This window comes from Ahaetulla prasina, chromosome 3 (genome assembly GCF_028640845.1).
Source record: "Ahaetulla prasina isolate Xishuangbanna chromosome 3, ASM2864084v1, whole genome shotgun sequence".
Taxonomy (NCBI): Eukaryota; Metazoa; Chordata; class Lepidosauria; order Squamata; family Colubridae; genus Ahaetulla; species Ahaetulla prasina.
In genome coordinates this window covers 227,398,315-227,422,828 of record NC_080541.1, presented here as the reverse complement: position 1 = coordinate 227,422,828, position 24,514 = coordinate 227,398,315, and the positions used below count along the sequence as shown (strand labels likewise).

At 48.2% G+C, this 24,514-nt stretch overlaps 1 protein-coding gene across 3 annotated transcripts in view; it reads right to left on the bottom strand.

Moving 5' to 3' along the window:
• Positions 1 to 1,386: 1,386 nt before the first annotated feature.
• Positions 1,387 to 24,514, bottom strand: part of FAM110A (family with sequence similarity 110 member A) — a 55,423-nt gene continuing 32,295 nt past the window's right edge. Inside the window, exons 1-2 of one of the 3 annotated variants that reach the window (XM_058177204.1) lie at positions 6,001 to 6,208; positions 1,387 to 5,656 (exon numbers count right to left, since the gene is read on the bottom strand). In XM_058177204.1, the coding sequence (XP_058033187.1) occupies positions 4,245 to 5,324 (1,080 nt within the window). In that variant the 5' untranslated portion in view covers positions 5,325 to 5,656; positions 6,001 to 6,208 and the 3' untranslated portion in view covers positions 1,387 to 4,244. Of the gene's footprint in view, positions 5,657 to 6,000; positions 6,209 to 24,514 lie in introns of those variants that run through there. The other 2 variants (XM_058177203.1, XM_058177205.1) reach the window with 2 other exon arrangements.

The window sequence follows — 24,514 nt, the reverse complement described above, 5'->3', positions numbered from 1 at the left end:
AAATTTCCTGGCAGTGAGAACAATTAACCAGTGGAACTACTTGCCTCCAGAACAGCAATATATACTGTTTTACAGTGTTTTACAGCCTTCTCTAAGTGGTTTACAGAGTCAGCCTATTGCCCACAGCAATCTGGGTCCCCATTTTGCCCACCTCAGAAGGATGGAAGGCTGAGTCAACCTTGAGCCTGGTGAGATTTGAACTGCCAAATTACAGGCAGCCAGCAGTCATCAGAAGTAGCCTGCAGTACTGTACTTTGACCACTGCGCCACCGCGGCTCATGGTATGTGGGTGCTCCATCAATGGAGGTTTGCAAGAAGTGATTGGACAACCATTTGTCTGAACTGGTAAAGGGTTTCCTATTTGAGCAAGGGGTTGGACTAGAAGACCTCCAAGGTCCCTTCCAGCTCTGTTGTTCCGAATGGAAGGATGGGTTAAGCTGGACGTCAGTGTGTTAACTCAGCCGCTTCATACCGCTCAATGGTGGACTCAGACATTTTCAGGACAATTTTTTTCCCTTCCCTTTTGTGAAATCTTTTTCCTACAGAATCGCTGCTCTGAACTTGAGCGTCCTGCGAACGGTATCGACATCAGATCTCACGGTTCCTAATGCAGTCCGGGATGATGGGAACTGTAGTCCCTCCCCATAAGTGAAAAACAAAACTTTATTGGGGGAATGAGATTTAAAAACACAGGGAAGCTCTTTAGAAGCTTCCGACGTAAATCGAAAGGATTATGCAACGCAACAATAAACCAAATTATAAAGCAAATTATTTGGAGGTGGCAAAGAGCGATTCTAGATATTTCAGAGTGCTGGGTGTGTGTGTGTGTGGATTAAAACACAGCACAAGCAGTCCTCGATTTACGACCACAATCTAGCCAGGATTTTTGTCGCTAAACATGACAGTTAAGTGTTTCGCGCCCCCTCCCCTTTTACAATCTTGCTTGCCACAGATGTTAAATGAATCTGTGCAGCTGTTAGTAACACGGTCGTTAAATAAATCCGGCTTCCCCGTAGACTTTACTGGGTCGGAAGGTCACAAAATGGGATCAGGTGACACCCCCCGCCCTCTGGGACACTGCAACCTGTCATAAATACGAGTCAATTGCCAAGTCGTAACTCCGAACGGTCACTAAATAAAAGGGCCGTAAGTCGAGGACTACCCGTGATTGAAGAATGGCCTAACAAGACGTAAGATTGTGTCTCTTCACAAAACGTCTGGCTTCTCCTGTCTGCTCTTGGACATAAACCACAGGCCAAAGCCCCTAGACTCCTGCATCGGGCAGCGGGTTGGACTAGATCAGGGATCTCCAACCTTGGCAACTTTAAGCCTGGTGGACTTCAACTCCCAGAATCCCCCAGCCAGCAAAGCTGGCTGGGGATTCTGGGAGTTGAAGTCCACCAGGCTTAAAGTTGCCAAGGTTGGGGACCCCTGGACTAGATGACCTCTTGAGGTCTCCTCCAGACCCAATCTTCAAGGATTTCCCAAAACAATTCGCCTCGATTTGCTCCCTGCTAACGGGATGGCAGCCAGCTCTTGCCGAGAGAAATATTGTCCAACCATACCTGCACATCTGGCAGCTGACACCATTGGGCAAGACTGCCCGAGCCAAGACAGGAAACCTCTTTCCCCCCCCCCCGCTCCGTCCCCCCCTCCATTAAAATCTTGCCACCTTCTGGACTGCCGTCCCATACGCGCAAAAAATAAGAAACGATTTTGGCCCAATTTAAATCTGCCACGAGGCTAGATAACATAACAGAGTTGGAAGGGACCTTAGAGGTCTTCTAATCCAACCCGCCCCTGCCCAGGCAGGAAACCCTACACCGTTTCAGACAAATGGCTAGTCAACGTTTTCTTAAAAAATTTCCAGTGTTGGAGCATTCACAGCTTCTGCGGGCAAGACTTATGATGTCCAAAGAGGCAGTTTTTTGTTTCCGGAATCGTGTCTGACTCCGTTTCGTTCAACAAGGATGGGCAGGAAAGGTAGCTGAAAGAGGTTGGACTACAAGATATCCAGACACAAAGGATGCGTTCGCACACACAGCGTGCCTGGCTCGGCTAAAATATATCGGGCTGATTTGTAGAGCTTTTTTCTCCAGAAGGGAGGGGGAAAAAAAAGACAATAGATAATTGGAAGCCAAAAAAAAACCCACTAAGCAAAAAAAATAAAAATAAATCACAAAACCATTTTGACCGAATCTGGCACTTTCCAAGGTGGGTGGACTACAACTCCCCTCATCCCCAGCCCGGTACAGGTTATAATCCTCGACTTACGGCCAACAACGGAGCCCAAAAATTTCACGGTTAAGTGACTTGTTTCGCCCCGTTTGGCAAACCTTTTCAGCATAGTCGTTAAGCGGCTCGCCGCAGGTTCTTAAGCGAATCACACGGTCGTTAAGTGAAACTGGCAATCAAATGAGCCCAAACGTCATCAGTGCAGGCCAAATTGCCCAAATTCTGACCGCCAGGGATGCTTAAGACGGTCAAAAGCGTAAAAAACCTTCCGGTTTTCCCGCGACGTTGTAACTTTGGCCACTAAAGGAGTGGGCCGTAAGTCGAGGACTGCCTGTAACCCTAGTGGGAATTTTAGACATTCTCTCTTGACCTGCAGATGGGTACCTCTCCCCTCACCTGGCCTAAGCCATGCCCACAAGCCTCCTCTTGTGGGAGTGGCCACCAAAAACTTCTCATTTGCATATGAGGAGTCCTTGGGAGCTGGCGTGGATTTTGCCCCGTGTTCCGCCAGGAAGCCTTTCTTGGTCGTAAGCCAAGACGGGGTTTTTTTTTTTTGCGTTCTTTCACCTGCTTAACAATAAAACGTAGGGATTTTCTAGCTCGCTCAGCCATTCCGCCTTCTATTGTCCCCAGGTGCTGTGTGTTGCTTTGGCTACAAAAAATAAAATAAAAATCCCGCCTTAGGTTCGAGCTCCGTTCCCAGGGCGAAACCCCCACCAAGGGGTGCCATGCCACCCTCGGAGAAAAAAAACATCTCGGCTTCTAATTTGATAGCCTTGGTGGGTTTTTTTTAAATTCTTCCACTCCTGAGCAATAGGTGTGCAGGAGAGGAAGCGAGGGTTAACCGTGCGATGCTGACGACAGGACGATGGCGTCGTGGGCAAACTCACATGATGTCACTTCCAACGCGCGATCATGTGGCACGGGACGTAGCTGGCACTACTACGGCACAATCAGAGTGGGGAGGACATGGCAAACTCCTCCTTTGAGGCGATTACAATTTGGGGAGCGGGGCGGGGGGCTTCCCCTGAGAGAACAGGAGGCTGGGTGCCGATTTTAAGGACACCCACTGAGACTCGAAATGAGGGTCCTTGAAAAAGACTCCCATCATCATCATCCAGGCTGGTCCCCTCTTGGAAAATTTTGAGCAGGTGAAGAAGTTACGGTTTTCAGAAAATAGTAAACGACAACCAATGGAAGAGAGCATTTGTAGCTCAGGGATGAGCTGTGGAGTCCATGGTGCTTTCTAAGGTTGTGAGTTCTAGTCCTGCCTTAGGGCCCCGCAACTAGGTGACATCATCCATGTTCTAACATGGATGATGTCACCTAGTTGGGTAATGAACTGGTTGCAAGAAAACCACCGAGCTCAGAGAGCCCCCAAGGAACCTCAAAATTGCCACCGTCCCTCTCCTCCTCTCTGCAAACCCGACTCCCTTCTAGCACTGATGATATTCCCTAGTTGGGTCAAAAGACATCTGCAAGGAAACCACCAAGCTCAGAGAGCACCAAGGACCCGACAGTCAACAACAGCCTTATCAAGGAACCACAAAAAACACTTCCCCAGCAACACAGACAAAGACAAGCCACTCGTTTATAAACAGAGAGCAACACCCCCCCCTCCCATCTAGCACGGATGACGTTACCGAGTTGGGTCACGAAACATCTGCAAGCAAAACAGCCAAGTTCAGACAGCACCAAGGGCCCCACAGTTTTCTCCATTTCTGTGTGCGTGCGTGCGTGTGTCTTGACAAGCCTCAAGCTTGGATGGGGAATAGAGTGCAAGCGATCCCTGCACGATTCCAAAGTCCCCAGACGGTGGAAAGGATGTTAAGGTTAAGGTGACGCGAGGGATCTCCGGGTGGGCAGAATATCAAGTGGTCCCACACGTCCTGGAGACAACGTATGTTCTTCTCGAGTTGCAAAGAGAAATAAAGGGCCTTGGGCGACGTTGAGGGGCTCGTCCCTCGTCGTTGGGAGTTCCCACCCACCCCCTCACCGACGGGCGGCTGCTATACGTTGGATACCTTGTGCGCCTCTTTGGCTTGCCTGAGTCCATAAAGCCACTTGATCACCCGAGCGTTACGTTCGATGATGGAGATCCCGTACGGCATGCGTTCGGCTTGCCTGTCTTCCACAGTAACCGTGCTGCGTCGCGAGTGGGTCCCCACCGAACTGCTGGTGCTGACGCTGTGGAACTTGACGGACACGATGTCCGAGCTGGCTCGAGTGAACCTCTCCATCTCCATGTCGCCGACGTCTTCGGGATCCAAACCGCAATAGTTGAAGAAGCGTTCCAAGTCGGCCGTGGCCCGCGAATATCGGTCGCTCAAGTCCGATTTGGACCGGTGTAACAAGGTCTGGCGTTTGGCGCTATCGGTCCGCGACTCCGCCCTCGGGCTCGGGCAGCTGAGAGGGGTGGCAGGCAGGTTTTTGGGGGGTGCTGGGGGAGCAGGGAGCGGAGACAGTTGGATAGCGGGGGCACCTCTGGCCGGCGACAGCCCACAGGGCCTGACGTCCACTCGGCGGACGGCCACAGTGCTGGATGGCTTGGAGGATGCCGAACTTTGCGAGAGTTTGCTCATGTCGGTCGTGGCCTTCTTCTTAGGGGTGGAAGGGAGGTTTTCCAGATTCCGGCTATGGACCTTGGATAGCCAAGGGCTGTCCGAAGGGCTCAACTCCGGTTTGGGGAAGGAAAGGGGGCTGTCGCAAAAATTGATCAAGTTGTTCAGGATTTCCAAGTTGAGGGAGGATTTGGCCCCGCCGCCTTCTCCCCGCCGCCCCACTTGAGGGACCTTGCGGTTGGGTGTGAACATTGCCCGCCTGACCCCGGGGGTGAAGAGCGGCTGTTTGAGCAACAACGGCCGGACGGGGTCTTGTTTGGTGGTGGCCACTTGTTGACTCTTGACGTACTTGGCTTTGTCCGCTTCCAGGCGTTCCACGGCGCTGAGCTTCCGGGAAGTGCTGACCGGAGGCCGGCGAAAGTACTCGGGGCCCTTGTTGAGGATACGGAAGGGCATGGCGGAGGTGAAGGGGGCCGTGGCCGTCACGGTGCTCATGGCACGGCTGGCTTGGAGGGTCTCCACCGGCATGGCAAGCTGGCGCCGTCTGATTCCCCGCGAGACTTCTTGTGCGACAATCCTCAAGGGAAGGATTCACATGCCCTGGGCTGGCTGTTGTCAAGCACTGGAGCGGTCTCTTATTGGCGGGCGGGGAAAGGCAGGGCAGCTTTCCCAGACGGACGGCAGCCTGCGGAGAAGAGAAGGCAGCAAGATCAGGGCTCTCTCTCTCTCCTAGCACAGTCCCGGGCTCTGCGAGCAGCTTTCCCAGACGGACGGCAGCCTGCAAAGGGGAGAAGGCGGAGAGATCGGCAGCTCCCAGGTTCTGCTGGCGGGCAGGGCAGCTTTCCCAGACGGAGGGCAGCCTGCAAAGGAGACAAGGCAGAGAGAGAGAGAGATCAGGGCTCCCTCCTAGCGCTTGGTCGGAGCAACCCCGGGCTCTACTACCAGCTTTCTCAGGCGGACGGCAGCCTGCAAAGGAGAGAAGGCAGAGAGAGAGAGAGATCAGGGCTCCCTCCTAGCGCTTGGTCGGAGCAACCCCGGGCTCTACTACCAGCTTTCCCAGACGGGAGACAGCCTGCAAAGGAGAGACAAGGCAGAGAGATCGGCAGCTCCCAGGCTCTGCTGGCGGGCAGGGCAGCTTCCCCAGACGGAGGGCAGCCTGCAAAGGGAGAGAAGGCAGAGAGATGCGCTCCCTCTCGCTGCTTACTTAGCGCTTGCTCGTCTGGTCTCGCCTCGCCTCGCCCGGGCAGCGTCCGCAAGACAAAGGCAGCAACAGCAGCTGGGCGAGGAGCGCCCGGTTGCCTATTTTCAAAGGAGGGGGGGAGAGACCCCGCCCACCCGTCTCCGCGGGGGTCCGCCCGGCCAGCCAATCAACAGCGGCGGGGACACTTCGAATGCCAAGCTCGGACCTATCACGAGGAAGCCCCCCCCACCCACCCGCGGGGGAGGGGAAGGGAGGGGAGGGGGAGCAGAGATTCATTGAATGAAAAGAGCATCCCCCCCCTTCCCCCCGCCTCCCCCTCCCCCGCGGGAGAAACAGCGGAGGAAAAACGGAGCGCGACGTTCTCCGTCTGGTCCGCCCGCCGGCTGGCAGCCCCCGCCGGGGGAGGAGGAAGGGGAGGGGGGGAAGAAGGTGGGGAGGGGGGAGGAAGAAGATGGGGAGGGAGGAAGATGGGGAGGGGAGGAAGATGGGGAGGGGAGGAAGATGGGGAGGAAGAAGATGGGGAGGGAGGAAGATGGGGAGGGAGGAAGATGGGGAGGGGAGGAAGATGGGGAGGAAGATGGGGAGGAGGAGGAGGAAGATGGGGAGGAAGAAGATGGGGAGGGGTGGAAGATGGGGAGGAAGAAGATGGGGAGGGAGGAAGATGGGGAGGAGGAGGAAGATGGGGAGGAAGAAGATGGGGAGGGGAGGAAGATGGGGAGGAAGATGGGGAGGAGGAGGAAGATGGGGAGGAAGAAGATGGGGAGGGGAGGAAGATGGGGAGGAAGAAGAAGATGGGGAGGGGAGGAAGATGGGGAGGGAGGAAGATGGGGAGGGAGGAAGATGGGGAGGAAGATGAGGAGGAGGAGGAAGATGGGGAGGGAGGAGCAGAGATTCATTGAATGGAAGATGGGGAGGAAGAAGATGGGGAGGAAGATGGGGAGGAAGAAGATGGGGAGGGGTGGAAGATGGGGAGGAAGAAGATGGGGAGGGGAGGAAGATGGGGAGGAAGAAGATGGGGAGGAGGAAGATGGGGAGGAAGAAGATGGGGAGGGGAGGAAGATGGGGAGGAAGATGGAGGAGGAGGAAGATGGGGAGGAAGAAGATGGGGAGGGGAGGAAGATGGGGAAGAAGATGGGGAGGGGAGGAAGATGGGGAGGAAGATGGGGAGGAGGAGAAGATGGGGAGGGGTGGGAGGAAGAAGATGGGGAGGAAGAAGATGGGGAGGAGGAGGAAGAAGATGGAGGAGGAAGATGGGGAGGAAGATGGGGAGGAAGAAGATGGGGAGGAAGAAGAAGATGGGGAGGAGGAAGATGGGGAGGAAGAAGATGGGGAGGAAGATGGGGAGGAAGATGAGGAGGAAGATGGGGAGGAAGAAGATGGGGAGGGGAGGAAGATGAGGAGGAAGAAGATGGGGAGGGGAGGAAGATGGGAGGAAGAAGATGGGGGGTGGAAGATGGGGAGGAAGAAGATGGGGAGGGGGAGGAAGATGGGGAGGAAGAAGATGGGGAGGAAGATGGGGAGGAAGAAGATGGGGAGGGGTGGAAGATGGGGAGGAAGATGGGGAGGGGAGGAAGATGGGGAAGAAGATGGGGAGGAGGAAGATGGGAGGAAGAAGATGGGAGGGAGGAAGATGGGAGGAAGAAGATGGGGAGGGGAGGAAGAAGATGGGGAGAAGAAGATGGGGAGGAAGAAGATGGGGAGGGGGAGGAAGATGGGGAAGAGGGGAGGGGGGGAAGAAGATGGGGAAGGAGGGAGGGGGATCCCCCCTTTCTCGTGTCCTCCTTCTGGTCCTCCTCCTCCTCCTTCCTCCAAGCCCTGACATCACCTGCGCTCTTCCCACAACGTTGCTCATCTGGCTGGGTTCACACGAAACCCCAAACCCGCTTCCCGGTGGGAGAGGTGGGGGGTGTCATGATCAGGGGGTCTCTTCCCCTCCCCCACACAAATCATAAAAAAAAAAAGAATCAAAAGGACGGGGGTCCCGCGATCACTGCTGAAGACATGCCCCCCCTCACCCCCGCTCATGATCCCGGTTTATCAACCTGGGTCACGCGTGTCGTGGGAACGCCCCTCCTCCTGCTCCAGAGGGAACGAGCGAGGGGGTTCGGATGGGAACCCGCCTTCCTCCCCTTCCTCGTCCCGGGTCTGGTTCCCCCCCCCTCAAAAAAAAAGGCAGAAGGCGAGGAGGAAGAGAACAGATTAATAACAAGAGTTGGAAGGGACCTTAGAGGTCATCTAATCCAACCCGCCCCGCCCGCCCCAAGCAGGAAACCTTACTACTACACCATTTCTGGAAAGGCCACTCACTTCTCCCCTGCCCGGCGGAGAGGTGGGGAGAGGGATTTCCACGGACCCCGTCCGGATTTTGGGTTGGAGGTTGGAGCTTGTCTTCAGGACGGGGTGTGGGGGGGGAGGGAGAGAAGAGGGGACGACGAAAAAACTGGGGTTCAGTCTCCTTCATTAGGCAAAAGCTGATCTGCGTTTTGTTTTGTTTTTTAATTTCTTGATATTGTGCCATTTTTAAAAGTATTATTTACAACTAACTCGAAAGGCTGCGAAACAAACTAGTACTTTTTTCTCCTCCTAACAATTACTTTCCCCATAACAACAGCAACCAGGTGGGGTGGGCTGGGCTGAGAGAGGGGGACTGGTCCCAGAGCCTAGCTAGCTTTCATAGTCTCAGGCAGGATTAGAACTCACCATCTCCTGGTGATTGGGCCAAAGTCACCTGGCCAGTTTTTATGCCTAAGGGGAGGCTAGAATTCTCATTTTCTCTCTCTCTCTCTCTCCCTCCCTCCCCCCCCTCTCAATCTTTCTCTTTCTTTCTATCTATCACCAATCTCTTTCCACTTATGACTGTATGACTGTAACTTTTTGTTGCTATCATTAAGGGTTAAATTGTACCCTATGACCATCATTTGTGTTGTAAATGTTGTACCTTGATGAACGTATCTTTTCTTTTATGTACACTGAGAGCCTATGCACCAAAACAAATTCCTTGTGTGTCCAATCACACTTGGCCAATAAATTCTATTCTATTCTATTCTATCTATCTCCCATCCATCCATCTGTCCATCCATCCATCCATCTATATCTATATATATATCATCTCTATATCTACCTACCTATTTATCTACCTACCTATCACTCTCTCTCCCTCCCTCCCTCCCTTTTCCTCCCTCCCCCCTTCTCTCAATCTTTCTCTCTTTCTATCTCCCATCCATCCATCTATCTCTCCATCATCTGTCCATCCATCCATCCATCCATCCATCCAACTATATCTATATCATTAATCCTACCTACCTACTTATCTAGCTACCTTTCTCTCCCTCCCTCCCTCTCCCTCCCTCACCGCCCTCTCTCAATCTTACTCTCTTTCTTTCTATCTACCTATCTCCCATCCATCCATCCATCTATATCTATATATCATCTATATACCTACCTACTTATCTACCCACCTACCTATCTCTCTCTCTCTCCCTCTCTCTCTCTCTCCCTATGTTTTAAAGTGAAATAATTTTCAAATTCACGTATATTCCATGACGCTTTCTCCTCCAGGGGACTGGATGGGAATCCTTCCCTAAGTCTTTCAGCCAACTCACAGGTTTACTGAATTAATCGGATTTCTGCATTTCCGTAATTCGTTGTGCCTTAAACTGGTACTGCGCCAGAGGTGGGTTTCAGCAGGTTCTGACCAGTTCTGGAGAACTGGTAGTGAAAATTTGGAGTAGTTTGGAGAACCGGTAAATACCACCTCTGGCTGGCCCCACCCCCATCTATTCTCTGCCTCCCGAGTCCCAGCTGATTGGGAGGAAATGGGGATTTTGCAGTATCCTTCCCCTGGATTGGGGAGGGAATGGAGATTTTACAGTATCCTTCCCTGCCAGGCCCACCAAGCCATGCCATACCCATCAAGCCACACCCACAGAAAATTTAGTAAAAATTTAGTAAAAATTTTTGAACCACCACTGCACTGCAGGCTCAGCCACACACACACACAAAACACAAAAGACTTAGCAGTTTGTGCAATAACACTATTATATCACAACTGCTGTGAATCTGCTCTTGAAATGTTTTCAGGATTTAAATATAGGCTAATCTTGCATTGTTGTTTCTAATGCTATTGTTTCCTTTTTATCGCTAGCAGTGCTTTTTGTCTGTCACTCTTGATTGGCATATCAAGATTTCCTTGGATTTCTTAGAGAAGCAACCTTGGAACCAAAGAGGCCCTAAAAGGATAGATTTCAGAGACGCTTAAAGAAATCTAAATATATAATCGGGTGTTATAGAAAATCAGTGCGCAACGATGATCATTGAATTGCAGTTTTCTTCTAATGCCGCTTTCTAATTCTCTAATCCAGTTTTTTTCTCAATCTTGGCCACTTTTAAGGTGAGCGGACTTCAACTCCCAGAATTCCCCAGCCAGCATGGCTGACTGGGGAATTCTGAGAGTTGATGTTCACCCCTCTTAAAGGGATCAATGTTGAAAAATATTTATATAGACACTGGATATATTTACCCAGTATAATTCTCTCCAATCACGCAAAACGTGGTTAGTTTTATTCTGTTAGTTTTGTGGTATCTTCATGTACTGAGCAAATTCACCTTGTTTGGTCTAGTGGCTAATGTGCTGGCTTAGAAACCAGGAGACTGTGAGTTCTAGTCCTGCTTTAGGATTGAAAGCCAATTGGGTGACTTTGGGCCAATTACTGGGAGACAGTGAGTTCTAGTCCTGCCTTAGGCACAAAAGCCAACTGGGTGACTTTGGGCCAATCACCAGAAGATGGTGAGTTCTAGTATCGCTTTAGGTAGAAAGCCAATTGGGTGACTTTGGGCCAATCACAGGGAGAAGGTGAGTTCTAGTCCTGCCTTAGGCATGAAGCTGGCTGGGTACTTTGAACCAGTGTCTTTCTCTCAGCCCAACCTACCTCACAGGGTTGTAGCTGTGGGGAAAATAGGAAGAGGAAGGAATAAAGTGTTTGCCACTTTAATTTACTTATAAAAATAATAATAAAGGTGGGATAAAAATAAATACATAAAAATAAAACAATTAAATAGCCTTTGCAGAAAATGGGTTTATCCAGCATCCCGATGAAGCATGTAATTTGTACCTTTTAATGAGTTTCATTTTATAGTTTTAATATAGTTTTGTATGTTTTAACTTTCGCATGGGAGCCGCCCAGAGTTGGTTACAAAACGGGCAGCGGTATAAATGTTTCAATGAAATAAAACCATACAATCTACCCAACCAACAGAACAACCTGCCCTGCTTTCACAACGTGCTTGGCCTGGTTATTGAATTAACCCTTTCTCTGCGTTGGCACCTTAAAAGGTTGGGAAGACGGAGAGGTGAAGTTTTCTCAGGATATTTTTATTTCCTCACATAATCTTTGAGACCGGCCCCATTGTGGAAAACCAGCACCGAACAAGAAGTGATGAATACATAATTAATCTAGTCTAATAATATAATATAATTATAATGTGATAATATAATGTTATAGTATAGTACAGTATAGTATAGTATAGTATACTAATACTAGTACTATACTAATACTAGTTTAGTATTAGTATAGTACTAGTATTAGTACTGTGTCATATAGTATAGTATTAGTGTAGTGTAGTGTATGGTATGGTATAATTAGTATAGTACTAGTATAGTATAATATAGTATGGTATGGTATGGTATAGTATTAGTATAGGATAGGATAGTATTGGTATAGTAAAGTACTGGTACTAGTATAGTATTAGTGTTAGTACAGTATTAGGGCTGTATAGTATAGTATTATCATAGTATGGTACTAGTAGAGTATAGTACTAGTTTGTACTAGTATTAGTATAGTACTAGTATAGTATAGTATACTATAGTAAGGTATAGTATTAGTATAGTATAGTATAATATAGTATGGTATGGTATAGTATTAGGATAGGATAGGATAGTGTTGGTATAGTAACGTACTGGTATTAGTATAGTACTAGTATAGTATTAGTGTTAGTACAGTATTAGTGCTGTATAGTATAGTATTATCATAGTATGGTACTAGTAGAGTATAGTACTAGTATAGTATTAGTATAGTGTAACACTATACTACATATATATATATATATATATATATATATATATATATATATATATATATGTTTTCTGAGGTTTTCGCGGGTGTTTGTATGTAGGTCTTTGGTTATTCGGGTTTTTTCCCGCGTAAAATTGGAAGTGTCTTGGCGACGTTTCAACGAAGTCTCATTCGTCATCTTCAGGCTTCAGCTTCGTGCTCTGGGAGTCCAATTTTACACGGGAGAAAACCCGAACAACCAAAGACCTATATACAAACACCCGTGAAAACCTCAGAAAACAAATATATAGATATATATATAGATATATATGTATATATATTGTTTGAGCGCTGACGAAGTCTCATTCGTCATCTTCAGCTTCAGCTTCGTGCTTCTGGGAGCAATGTGACTGCAGCTGTTTCTTCCTTTTAACTGCTAGTGGGGAAGAAACAGCTGCAGTCACACATTGCTCCCAGAAGCACGAAGCTGAAGCCTGAAGATGACGAATGAGACTTCGAAACGCCGCCAAGACACTTCCAATTTTTACGCGGAGAAAACCCAACAACCAAAGACCTGCATACAAACACCATGAAAACCTCAGAAAACATATATATATATATATATATATATATATATATATATATATATATATATATATATATATATATATATATATATATATATACTGTAAAATAAAAAAAATACAGGTAGGCTTCAACTTACAACCATTCATTTAGAGACGATTAAAAGTTACAATGACACTGAAAAAGGTGATTTATGACTCTTTTTCACATTTTATGACCGTTGTAGCATCCCCATGGTCACCCGAACAAAATTCAGACACTTGGCAAGTGACTCATGTTTATGACGGTCGCAATGTCTCGGAAGTCACGTGATGCCCGTTTTGCGACCTTCAGACAAGCCAAGTCCATGGGGAAGCCAGGTTGACTTCACAACTGGGCTTCTAATTTTAACTGCATGGATTCCCTTAACAATTGTAGCAAGGAAGGTCATAAAATGGAGCAAAACTCCCTTACCAACAGAAATTTTGGGTCCAATTGTGGTCGTAAGTCGAGAACTATCTGTAAAATGAAATAAATAAATCAAACAAAATAAAATAAAATAAAATAAATAAAAGCATAAAATGCCCTTCCTTCCTTCCCTTCTTTTCTCTCTCTCTTTTTTCTTTTCTTTTCTTTTCTTTTTTTTTCTTTTCTTTTCTTTTCTTCTCTTTTCTTTCTTTCTTTCTTTCTTTCCCTTCCTTCCTTCCTTTCCTTTCCTTTCCTTTCCTTTCCTTTCCTTTCCTTTCCTTTCCTTTCCTTTCCTTTCCTTTCCTTTCTTTTCCTTTCCTTTCCTTTCCTTTCCTTTCCTTTCCTTTCCTTTCCTTTCCTTTCCTTTCCTTTCCTTTCCTTTCCTTTCCTTTCCTTTCCTTTCCTTTCCTTTCCTTTCCTTTCCTTTCCTTTCTTCCATGCCTGCCTGCCTGCCTCCTTCACGATCAACACCTACAGTCAACCAGATCAAAGGCTTTCTAGCAAATATGTGTTTTTCCTGCCATGAGAAATGCAGAGCTTTTTCAGGCCGGGCGAAATTCGGCAAGGCGGCGCACCTAAGGGTACGAAAGCAGCCCTCTGCAACTCCCTCCCTCCTTCCCTCCCTTCCTCCCTCTCTCCTGGCCTTTCCCACGGCCTCAGGTAGACTGCACTGCTCCATGGAGGCTCCCTTTCACAATTCCGCAGGCAGAAATCTGCCTAAAAAAACCCCCCCACCCCTTTTGGAGAAGAGCTGGAGAAGAAAGAAAGGAAGGGGAAAAAAATACAAAAGAGAAAAGCAGAAAAAAAAACAGTCTGAGAAAAAAAAAATTGGGCAAAACGTAGAATAAATTTGGGGGGGGGCGGAAGACCCCGAAGTTTCCATCACCCCTTTTTGCAAAACCGAAGAATCTTGTCGGCTTTGTCGCGTAAATACGGACTTCCAGAAAAGGAGGAGTTGTGTTAAATGCTAAGCCTTTGTTTTAGAGTGATTTCTTTTCTTTTCCAGACCAAAAAAACCCTGAAGCATCGTTGGGTGATGAAACGTGAGCTGAATAATAATAATAATAATAATTAAAAATGGAAGTCCAACCCTTAAAATCGAAGAGGATTTAGCACAGAAAAAGGCCTTCTCCCGCCTTCAAGGGATTGACCCACAAAGGGTTGTGTTCCTGACCCTCAGCCTAAACTCTGGACACATTTCTCCAGTCTAATGCTTTTAAGAGTGTTTTTCAAACTTGATCCCTTTAAGAAGGGTGGACTTCAACTCCCAGAATTCCCCAGTCAGCCATATTGGCTAGGGAATTCTGGGAGTCAAAGTCCGCCTATTTTAAAAGGGGCCAAGGTTGAGAAAAAACTGGATTCCCCCAGTAAGAGCAATGTTTTTTTCAACGTCGGTCCCTTTGAGTTGGGTGGACTTCAACTCCCAGAATTCCCCAGTCAGCCATATTGGCTAGGGAATTCTGGGAGTCGAAGTCCGCTCACCTTAAAAGTGGCCAAGGTTGAGAAAAATGGGATTGGAGAATTAGAAAGTAGCATTAGAAGGCAACTGCAATTCAACAATCATTGTTGCGGACTGATTGTCTATAACAGCGGTCACCAACCAGCGGTCCATGGACCACTGGTGGTCCGTGAGAAAATTTTGGTGGTCCGCAGAAAAATGATTTGCATTTTTCATATTGCACTAAATACTATTTAACTTTTTTTTAAAAAGTTAATATTAATGGTCTGCGGGATTTAAAATTAGGAATTTAGTGGTCCCTGAGGTTCGAAAGGTTGGTGATCCCTGGTCTATAACACCCCGTTGTATATTTAGATTTCTTTAACCGTCTCTGAAAACTATCCTTTTAGGGCCTCTTTGGTTCCAAGGTTGCTTCTCTTACAAATCCAAGGAAATCTTGATATGCCAATCAAGAGTGACAGACAAAAAGCACTGCTAGCGATAAAAAGGAAACAATAGCCTTAGAAACAACAATGCAAGATTAGCCTATATTTAAATCCTGAAAACATTTCAGGAGCAGATTCATAGCAGTTGTGATATAATACTGTTATTGCACAAACTGTTAAATCTTGTGTGTTTGTGTTTGTGTGTGTCTGAGCCTGCAGTGCAGTGGTGGGTTTCAAATTTTTTTTACTACCGGTTCTGTGGATGTGGCTTGGTGGGCGTGGCAGGGGAAGGATACTGCAAAATCCCCATTCCCACCCCGCCTCAGGGGAAGGATACTGTAAAATCTCCATTCCTACCCCACTCCAGAGGAAGGTTACTGCAAAATCTCCATTCCCACCCCACCCCAGGGGAAGGTTACTGCAAAATCCCCATTCCCACCCCACGCCAGAGGAAGGATACTGTAAAATCCCCATTCCCCCCCCTCCAGGGGGAGGATACTGTAAAATCCCCATTCCCACCCCACTCCAAGGGAAGGTTACTGCAAAATCCCCATTCCCACCCCACTCCAGGGGGAGGATACTGCAAAATCCCAATTCCCACCCCACTCCAGGGGAAGGATACTGTAAAATCTCCATTCCCACCCCACTCCAGGGGAAGGATACTGTAAAATCCCCATTCCCACCCCACTACAGGGGAAGGATACGGCAAAATCTCCATTCCTATCCCACTCCAGGGGAAGGATACTGCAAAATCCCCATTCCCACCCCACTCCAGGGGAAGGATAATGCAAAATCCCCATTCGCACCCCACTCCAGGGGAAGGATACTGTAAAATCCCCATTCCCACCCCACTCCAGGGGAAGGATACTGCAAAATCCCCATTCCCACCCCACTCCAGGGGAAGGATAGTGTGAAATCTCCATTTCCTCCCCATTCCAGGGGAAGGATACTGTAAAATCTCCATTCCCACCCCACTCCAGGGGAAGGTTACTGTAAAATCCCCATTCCCACCCCACTACAGGGGAAGGATACGGCAAAATCTCCATTCCCACCCCACTCCAGGGGAAGGATACTGCAAAATCCCCATTCCCACCCCACTCCAGGGGAAGGATACTGCAAAATCCCATTCCTCCCACTCCAGGGGAGGATACTGTAAAATCCCATTCCCACCCCACTCCAGGGAAGGTTACTGCAAAATCCCATTCCCACCCCACTCCAGGGAAGGATACTGCAAAATCCCATTCCTCCCACTCCAGGGGAGGATACTGTAAAATCCCATTCCCACCCCACTCCAGGGAAGGTTACTGCAAAATCCCATTCCCACCCCACTCCAGGGGAAGGATACTGCAAAATCCCCATTCTCACCCCACTCCAGGGGAAGGATACTGCAAAATCCTCATTCCCACCCCACTCCAGGGGAAGGATACTGCAAAATCCCCATTCCCTCCCCACTCCAGAGGAAGGATACTGTAAAATCTCCATTCCCACCCCACTCCAGGGGAAGGATACTGTAAAATCCCCATTCCCACCCCACTACAGGGGAAGGATACGGCAAAATCTCCATTCCCACCCCACTCCAGGGGAAGGATACTGCAAAATCCCCATTCCCACCCCACTCCAGGGGAAGGATACTGCAAAATCCCCATTCGCACCCCACCTCAGGGGAAGGTTACTGTAAAATCCCCATTCCCACCCCACTCCAGGGGAAGGATACGGCAAAATCTCCATTCCTATCCCACTCCAGGGGAAGGATACTGTGAGGGAAGGATACATTAAGAAAATGTTGGGTAACCATCTGTCTGAGATGGTGTAGGGTTTTCCTGCCTGGGCAGGGGGTTGGACTAGAAGGCCTCCAAGGTCCCTTCCAACTCTGTTGTTATTATTATTATTAAATCCCCATTCCCTCCCCACTCCACAGGAAGGATACTGCAAAATCCCCATTCCCACCCCACTCCAGGGGAAGGATTCTGCAAAATCTCTATTCCCTCCCAATCAGCTGGGACTCGGGTGGCAGAGAATAGATGTGGGTGGGGCCGGTCAGAATTTTTACTACCGGTTCTCTGAACTACTCAAAATTTCCACTACTGGTTCTCCAGAACTGGTCAGAACCTCCTGAAACCCACCTCTGGTTAATTTGAAAATGATTTCACTTTAAAACATAGGCAGAGAAAGAGAGAGAGAGAGAGATGGGTAGGTAGATAAGTAGGTAGGTAGGGAATTCAGGGGTGGACTTCAACTCCCAGAATTCCAAGCCAAAAGCTGGGCTGGCCTTTTTTAAAAAAGGGCCGGGATAGCTCAGGCAATAGAGAAGCCTGTTATTAGAACACAGCAGCCTGCAATTACTGCAGGTTCGAGCCCGGCCCGAGGTTGACTCAGCCTTCCACCCTTTATAAGGTAGGTAAAATGAGGACCCAGATTGTTGGGGGGGCAATAAGTTGACTTTGTAAAAAAATATACAAATAGAATGAGACTATTGCCTTATACATTGTAAGCCGCCCTGAGTCTTCGGAGAAGGGCGGGGTATAAATGTAAACAAACAAAAAAAAATACTAATAATTGTATTTTTTGCAGGGATGTCCTGCCCGATCTCTCTTCTAGCGCCCGATGCATCTGGAAAGCATCAGGAAGACAACCGTTGGGAGCGTTCGTTGGCCTTGATCGGCAGGGTCAGGATTCAAATTTGATCTGGAATATAAATAACCCTAAGAATCCGTCCAATCGCTTTTTGTCCCTCGAAGCTTCTTGGCTGGGCGGTTGGGAGGATTTTAAAAAAAAATGCAGGTGGGATCAACGGACCATGTATAAAAAGAGGATAATAAAATAACAATGCAACTTAAGTAAAGGCTATATTTATGTTTTCCTTCCTTCCTTCCCTCCTTCCCTTCTTTTCTCCATTACTCCCTTCTATCCATCCATCTCCCTCCCTCCTTTCTTTTTTTCCTTCCTGCTTTCCTTCCGTCCACCTCCCTCCCTCCTTTTTTTCCATCTTTCTCCCTCCATCCCCTGCCTTCCTTCGTTGCTTTGTTCCTTCCTTTTTCTTTTTCCTTCCTTCCTTCCTTCTTTTCTCCATTACTCCCTTCTATCCATCCATCTCCCTCCCTCCTTTCTTTTTTTCCTTCCTGCTTTCCTTCCGTCCACCTCCCTCCCTCCTTTTTTTCCATCTTTCTCCCTCCATCCCCTGCCTTCCTTCGTTGCTTTGTTCCTTCCTTTTTTCTTTTTTCCTTCCTTCCTTCCTTCCTTCATCCCTTCCTCCCTCCCTCCCTTCTTTGCTTCTCATCCATCTCCCTCTTTTCTTTCTATCTATCTTCCCTCCCTCCTTCCTACCTTCTTCCTTCCTCCCTCCCTCCCTTCTTCCTTCCTTCCTTCCTCCCTCCCTCTCTTTCTGCCTTTCCTCCCTCCCTCCCTTCTTTCTTTCCTTCCTTCCTGCTTTCCTTACATTCACCTCCCTCCCTTCCTCTCTCCTTCCTTTTTTTCCATCTTTCTCCCTCCATCCCCTGCCTTCCTTCATTCCTTTGTTCCTTCCTTTTTTCTTTCCTTTTTTCCTTCCTTCCTTCCTTCCTTCCTTCCTTCCTTCCTCCCTCCCTCCCTCCCTCCCTCCCTTCTTTGCTTCCCATCCATCTCCCTCTTTTCTTTCTATCCATCTTCCCTCCCTTCTTCTTCCCTCCCTCCCTCCTCTCTCCCTTCCTTCCATCTCCCTTTTCTCCCTCTCTTCTTTTCTCCATTACTCTCTACCATCCATCCATCCATCCATCTCCCTCCCTTCTTTCTTTCCTTCCTTCCTGCTTTCCTTACATCCACCTCCCTCCCTTCCTCTCTCCCTCCCTCCCTTCCATCTTTCTCCCACCATCCCCTGCCTTCCTTAGTTCCTTCATTCCTTTGTTCCTTCCTTCCCTTTTTTTTCTTTTCTTTCCTTCCTCCCCCACTCCCTCCCTCCCTTCTTTGCTTCCCATCCATCTCCCTCTTTTCTTTCTGTCCATCTTCCCTTCCTCCTTTCTTCCTTCCTTCCTTCCTCCCTCCCTCCCTTTCTGGCTTTCCTTCCTCCCTCCCTCCCTCCTGCCATCCATCTCTTTCCCTTCATTGCTTCTCGTACGCTTTGAACACCCATCTCTTGGAAAAAGATGAAAGGGCACACCCATTGTAGCTTTTGCACCTGGGTGAATTGGCATCTGGGCAATGGCTCAGCCACGAATTCTTGACAAGACTTCCAGGCTACAACTTGGCACCCCAAAGCACTGCTACTAGTTACTACCTCAATGCACCAAGGAGCAAACTCAGTGTAATAGTATCGAAGAGGCCTGGGGCTGGATCAGGCCTTCAGCCCATCTAGTCTGGAGTTCTGGGCCATCCAGGGGCCAGGTGGAAACCCTGGGCACAGGATACAGATTAAAGGAGTTGGAAGGGACCTTGTAGGTCATCTAGTCCAACCCCCCCCACCCACCCAAGCAGGAGAAGCTAGACCATAATAATAATAATAATAATAATAATAATAATAATAATAATAATAATAATAATAATAATAATAATAATAATAATGTTTTAATTTGTATACCACCCTTCTCCTGAAGGACTCATAACTACCGGTATGCACTAAAAGTGTGCAGCCATACAGTACAGAGGGAATCCTCGACTTACGACCACAACGGAGTCCAACATTTCTGTTGCTAGGCGAGGTAGTTGTTGAATGAGTTCCCCCCACCCCCATTTTACAACCTTTCTTGCCGCAACTGTTCAGTGAATCTTCCGGCCCCTCCTAGGTCTTTGCTGGTCAGGAGGTTTGCAAGAGGGGGGGGAGGGGGGTCACCTGACCCTGGGACATGGCAACCGTCATAAATATGAAACCAGGGGCCAAGAGGGCCCAAATTTGGATCAGGTGACCACGGGGTTGCTGTTAACAGTCGTAAGTGTGAGAAACACTCCTAAGTCACTTAGTTCAGTGCCGCTTGTAACTTGGATCACTGAACAAACAGTTAGTACTTCTGTGTAACCAAGCAAGCTTTTCCATTTAAGTGACGGGTCACACTATTGCGTAATCCCAGCATACCAGTTAGTTGTGATATCAGAGGAAACATGCCATGAAAATGTCTTTCTTTCTTTTTCTTTCTTTCTTTCTTTCTTTCTCTTTCTTTCTTTCTTTCTTTTTTCTTTCCTTCCTTCCTTCCTTCCTTCTTTCTTTGCTCCTTCCTCCCTCCCTCCCCTCCTCCTTTCCTCCCTTTCTTTCTTCCTTGCTTTTTTTCCTTCTTTCCTCCTTCCTTCCCTCTATTCTTCCTTCCTTCTTTCCTTCCTTCCTTCCTCTTTTCTTCCTTCCTTCCTTCTTTTCTTTCTTTCTTTTTCCTCCCTCCCTCCCTCCCTCCCTCCCTCTCCCTTTCTTTCTTTCTTTCTTCCTTTCTTTTTCCTTCCTTCCTTCCTTCTTCCTTCCTTCCTTCTTGCTCCTCCTCCTCCCTTCATCCTTTCCTCCCTTCTTCTTCCTTCCTTCCTTCCTCCTTCCTTCCCTATCCTTTCCTTCCTCCTTCCTTCCTTCCTTCTTCTTCCTTCCTTCTTCTTCCTCCTCCTCCCTCCCTCCTCCTTTCTTTTCTTCTTTCTTTCTTTTCTTCTTTCTTTTCTTCTTCTTCTTTCTTTCTTTTCTTCTTCTTTCTTTCTCTCTTCCTCACTTCCTCCCTCCCTCCTTCCATCTTCCTTCCTTCCTTCCTTCCTTCCTTCCTTCCTTCCTTCCCCTCCCCTCCCCTCCCCTCTCCTTCCTTTCCTTTCCTTTTCTTTCTCCCTTTCTTTTCTCCCTTTCTTTTTGCATTAAAAAAAAGACCCCCGGCTGCTAAGGCAATGCAAACCCCTTTGCCCGCTCAGCCTGGCATAAACTGAAGACTTCAAGGGAGGAAGAATGTGCCCCTGTCATCAGTTCGGGAGTTAGAAAAGCAAGCGAGTGAAACTGCCTCGGGGGCAGCGGGAGAAACACGTAGGCAGTCGAACGGAGTCGGGAAGTATTTGCACCAGGTCACGCCATGCTGACTGAATCATTCCCACAAGCCTGGGTTTAGGATCCGCCGGGCCCTTGACTGAGCTGGTGGGAAACTGAGTCAGCTGAATCTCCTCTGGATTTCTGACAGCCTAGTAGTTAGAAAAGAGTATTTGTAGCTCAGGGGTCGATGTGGTTCAGAGCTGGGTTGTTTTCTTGGAGATGTTTCATGACCCAACTAGGTAGCATCATCAGTGGTAGAAGGGAGTGAGGTTGGGGGGGGAGGTAGAAGAGGTGGAAGAGGAGGAGGAGGAGGAGGTGGAGGAGGAGGAGAAGAGGAGGAGGAGGAGGGGAAGGAAGAAGAAGAGGAAGAAGAAGAAGAGGAGGAGGAAGAAGAAAAAGAAGAGGAAGAAGAAGTGAAGGAGGAGGAGGAGGAGGAGGAGGAGGAGGAGGAAGAAGAAGAGAACAAAGAAGAAAAAGAAGAGGAGGAGGAGGAGGAAGAAGAAGAAAAGGAGGAGGAGGAGGAAGGAGGAGGAGGAGGAGGAGAAGAAGAGAAGAAGAAGGAGGAGGAGGAGGAGGAGGAGGAGGAGGAGGAGGAGGAGGAGGAAGAAGAAGAAGAAGAGAAGGAGGGGGAGGAGGAGAAGAGAGAAGAAGAAGTGAAGGAGGAGGAGGAGGAGGAGGAGGAGGAAGAGAAGAAGAAGAAGAAACAAGAAGAAGAGGAGGAGGAGAGGAGAGAAGAAGAAGAAGAAGTGAAGGAGGAGGAGGAAGAGGAGGAGGAGGAGGAGGAAGAAGAAGAGGAAGAAGAAGAAGAGAGGAGGAGGAGGAGGAGAGGAGAGAGAAGAAGAAGAAGAAGGAGAGAGGAGGAGGAGGGAGGAGGAGGAGGAGGAGAAGAAGAAGAAGAAGAAGAAGAGAGGAGGATGATGAGGAGGAGGAGGAGGATGATGAGAAGAAGAAGAAGAAGATGATGATGAGGAGGAGATGATGATGAGGAGGAGGAAGAAGAAGAAGAAGAAGAAGAGAAGAGGAGGAGGAGGAAGAAGAGAAGAAGAGGAGGAGAGAGGAGAGAAGAAGAAGATGATGAGGAGGAGGAGGAGGAGAGAAGAAGAAACAAGAAGAAGAAACAAGAAGAAGAGAGAGGAGAGAGAGGAGGAGGATGAGGAGGAGGAGGAAGAAGAAGAAGAAGAAGAAGGAGGAGGAGAAGAAGAACAAGAAGAAGAAAGAAGAAGAAAAGAGGAGGGGAGAAGAAGAAGAAGAAGAAGAAGAAGAGGAGGAGGAGGAGGAGGAGAAGAAGAAGAAGAAGAAAAAGAGGAGGAGAAGAGGAGGAGGGGAGAAGAAGAAGAAGAAGAGGAGGAGGAGGAAGGAGGAGGAGAAGAAGAAGAAGAAGAAGAAGAAGAAGAAAGAAGAAGAAGAAGAAGTAGCAGCAGTTGTTGTTGTTATGGGGTCCTTGGTATTCTGTGCGCTTGTCTGCTTTCTTATTCCCAGAAATTCGGATTCTACACCCCCAGCACCATATGCGTGTTCCTTCGGAAATCTGAAAACCATCCAATTTGTGTTATCACTCATCCCCCTTATAGAAATCCTAGCGATAAAGTCAGCCGAACAGACGCCTGATGACGTCAAAGACACACACTGACGCAGTTTTTGGCTGTACGCAACAAGCAGGGGTGTGTGTGTTTCAAATCTTTGCCACATACGCCCACAAGCCTTTAATACAGGTAGTCCTCGACCTACAACCCCAATGGAGCCCAAAATTGAAGTCTCTTAAGCTTGACATCGCTTAAGTGAGTTGCGGCCCGTTGTACGACTTTTCTTGCCACGTTTGCTAAGCGGACCACTGCAGTTGTTTTAATGAGTCACACGGTCGCTAAGCGGATCTGGCTTGACGCGGCTTGCCAGAAGGTCGCCAAAAGGGGATCACATGACCTCGGGACACCACGACCGTCATAAACGTGAGTCGGTTGTCCAGCATCCGACTGTAGATGATGTGAGTATGGGGAGGCTGCCATGGTCATAAAGCTGAAACATTGTCATAAGTCACTTTTTTCAATGCCGTTGTAACTTCGTATGGTCACTAAGCGAAGGACTACCTGTACTCCTTCTTCCACCCCCCCACCATAATTTGATCCCCTTTTTTGAGGTACTGAAATATATGCAAGAAAAAAATCAAACTCAAAGAGCAACAAGGATCCCAAAGAAAGAGAAAGACAGATAAGCGTGGATTAACCCCAGACAAATAAACAAGCAGAAAACAATACCCCAATCAAGAGATTATCCAGGACATTCCCACCAACAATAACAAGGCAAGCCACTGGTATATAAACAGACTATCTCTGCTCCCTTCTAGCACCAGTGATGTTATTTGGTTGGGTACATGACAGTCCTTGACTTACAACACAGAAACGTCAATCGATCAGAATGGAGCTGGAAGGGACCTTGGAGGTCTTCCAGTCCAGCCCCCTGCTCAAGCAGGAGATCTTATACCATTTCACGCAGGTGCCTGTCCAGTCTCTTCTTAAAAACCTCCCGTGATGAAGCATCAACAACTTCTGGTGGCAAGCTGTTCCGCTGGTGACTTGTTCTCCTTGTTACGAACTTTCTGCTCAACTCCAGGTTGCTTCTCTCCTTGATTAGTTTCCGTCCATTCTTTCTTGTCCTGCGTTCTGGTGCTTGACCCCTTCCTCTTCTTTGTGGAAGCCCCTCAGATACTGGAACTCTGCTATCATGTCTCCCCTTCTTTTCTCTAGGCCGGCCAAACCCAAATCCTGCAACCGTTCTTCATATGTGTTAGTCTCCAGGCCTTTGATCATCTTAGTTGCTCTTCTCTGCGCTTTTTCCAAAGTCTCAACAGCTTTTAACAGATTAACAGAGTTGGAAGGGACCTTGGAGGTCATCTAGGCCAACCCCCTGCCCAAGCAGGAGACTCTACACCATTTCTGACAAATGGCAGTCCAGTCACTTTTTGAAAGCTTCCAGTGATGAAGCTCCCACAACTTCTGAAGGCAACTTCTGTTCCATCAGTTGATTACATGAACTGGGCCTGGCTAGTCTAGTGAAGAGAAGGACCAGGGGAGATATAAGGGCAGGATTCTAGTATTTGAAGGGCTGCCACAGAGAGGAGGAGGGGGGGGTGTCGAGCTGTTTTCCAAAGCACCCGAAGGCCAGACAAGGAATAATGGATGGAAACCGACCAAGGAGAGATTCAATCTAGAAATGAAGAACTTTCTGACAGTGAGAACCATCAACCCATGGAACAGAAGTTGTGGGAGTTTCATCACTGGAAGCTTTCAAGAAGAGACTGGACTGCCATCAGTCAGAAATGGTGTAGGGTCTCCTACTTGAGCGGGGGGGTGGGGGGTTGGACTAGATGACCTATAAAGTCCCCTCCAACTCTGTTAATCTGATTGTTCTCACTGTCAGAAAATTCCTCCTTATTTCCAGGTTGAATCTCTCCTTGGTCAGTTTCTATTCATTATTCCTTGTCTGACCTTCAGGTGCCTTGGGAAATAGCTTGACCCCTGGGGCAGCCCCTCAAATATTGGAAGATGCTGTCCTGTCTCCCCTGGTCCTTCTCTTCACTAGACTAGCCAGGCCTAGCTCCTGCAAC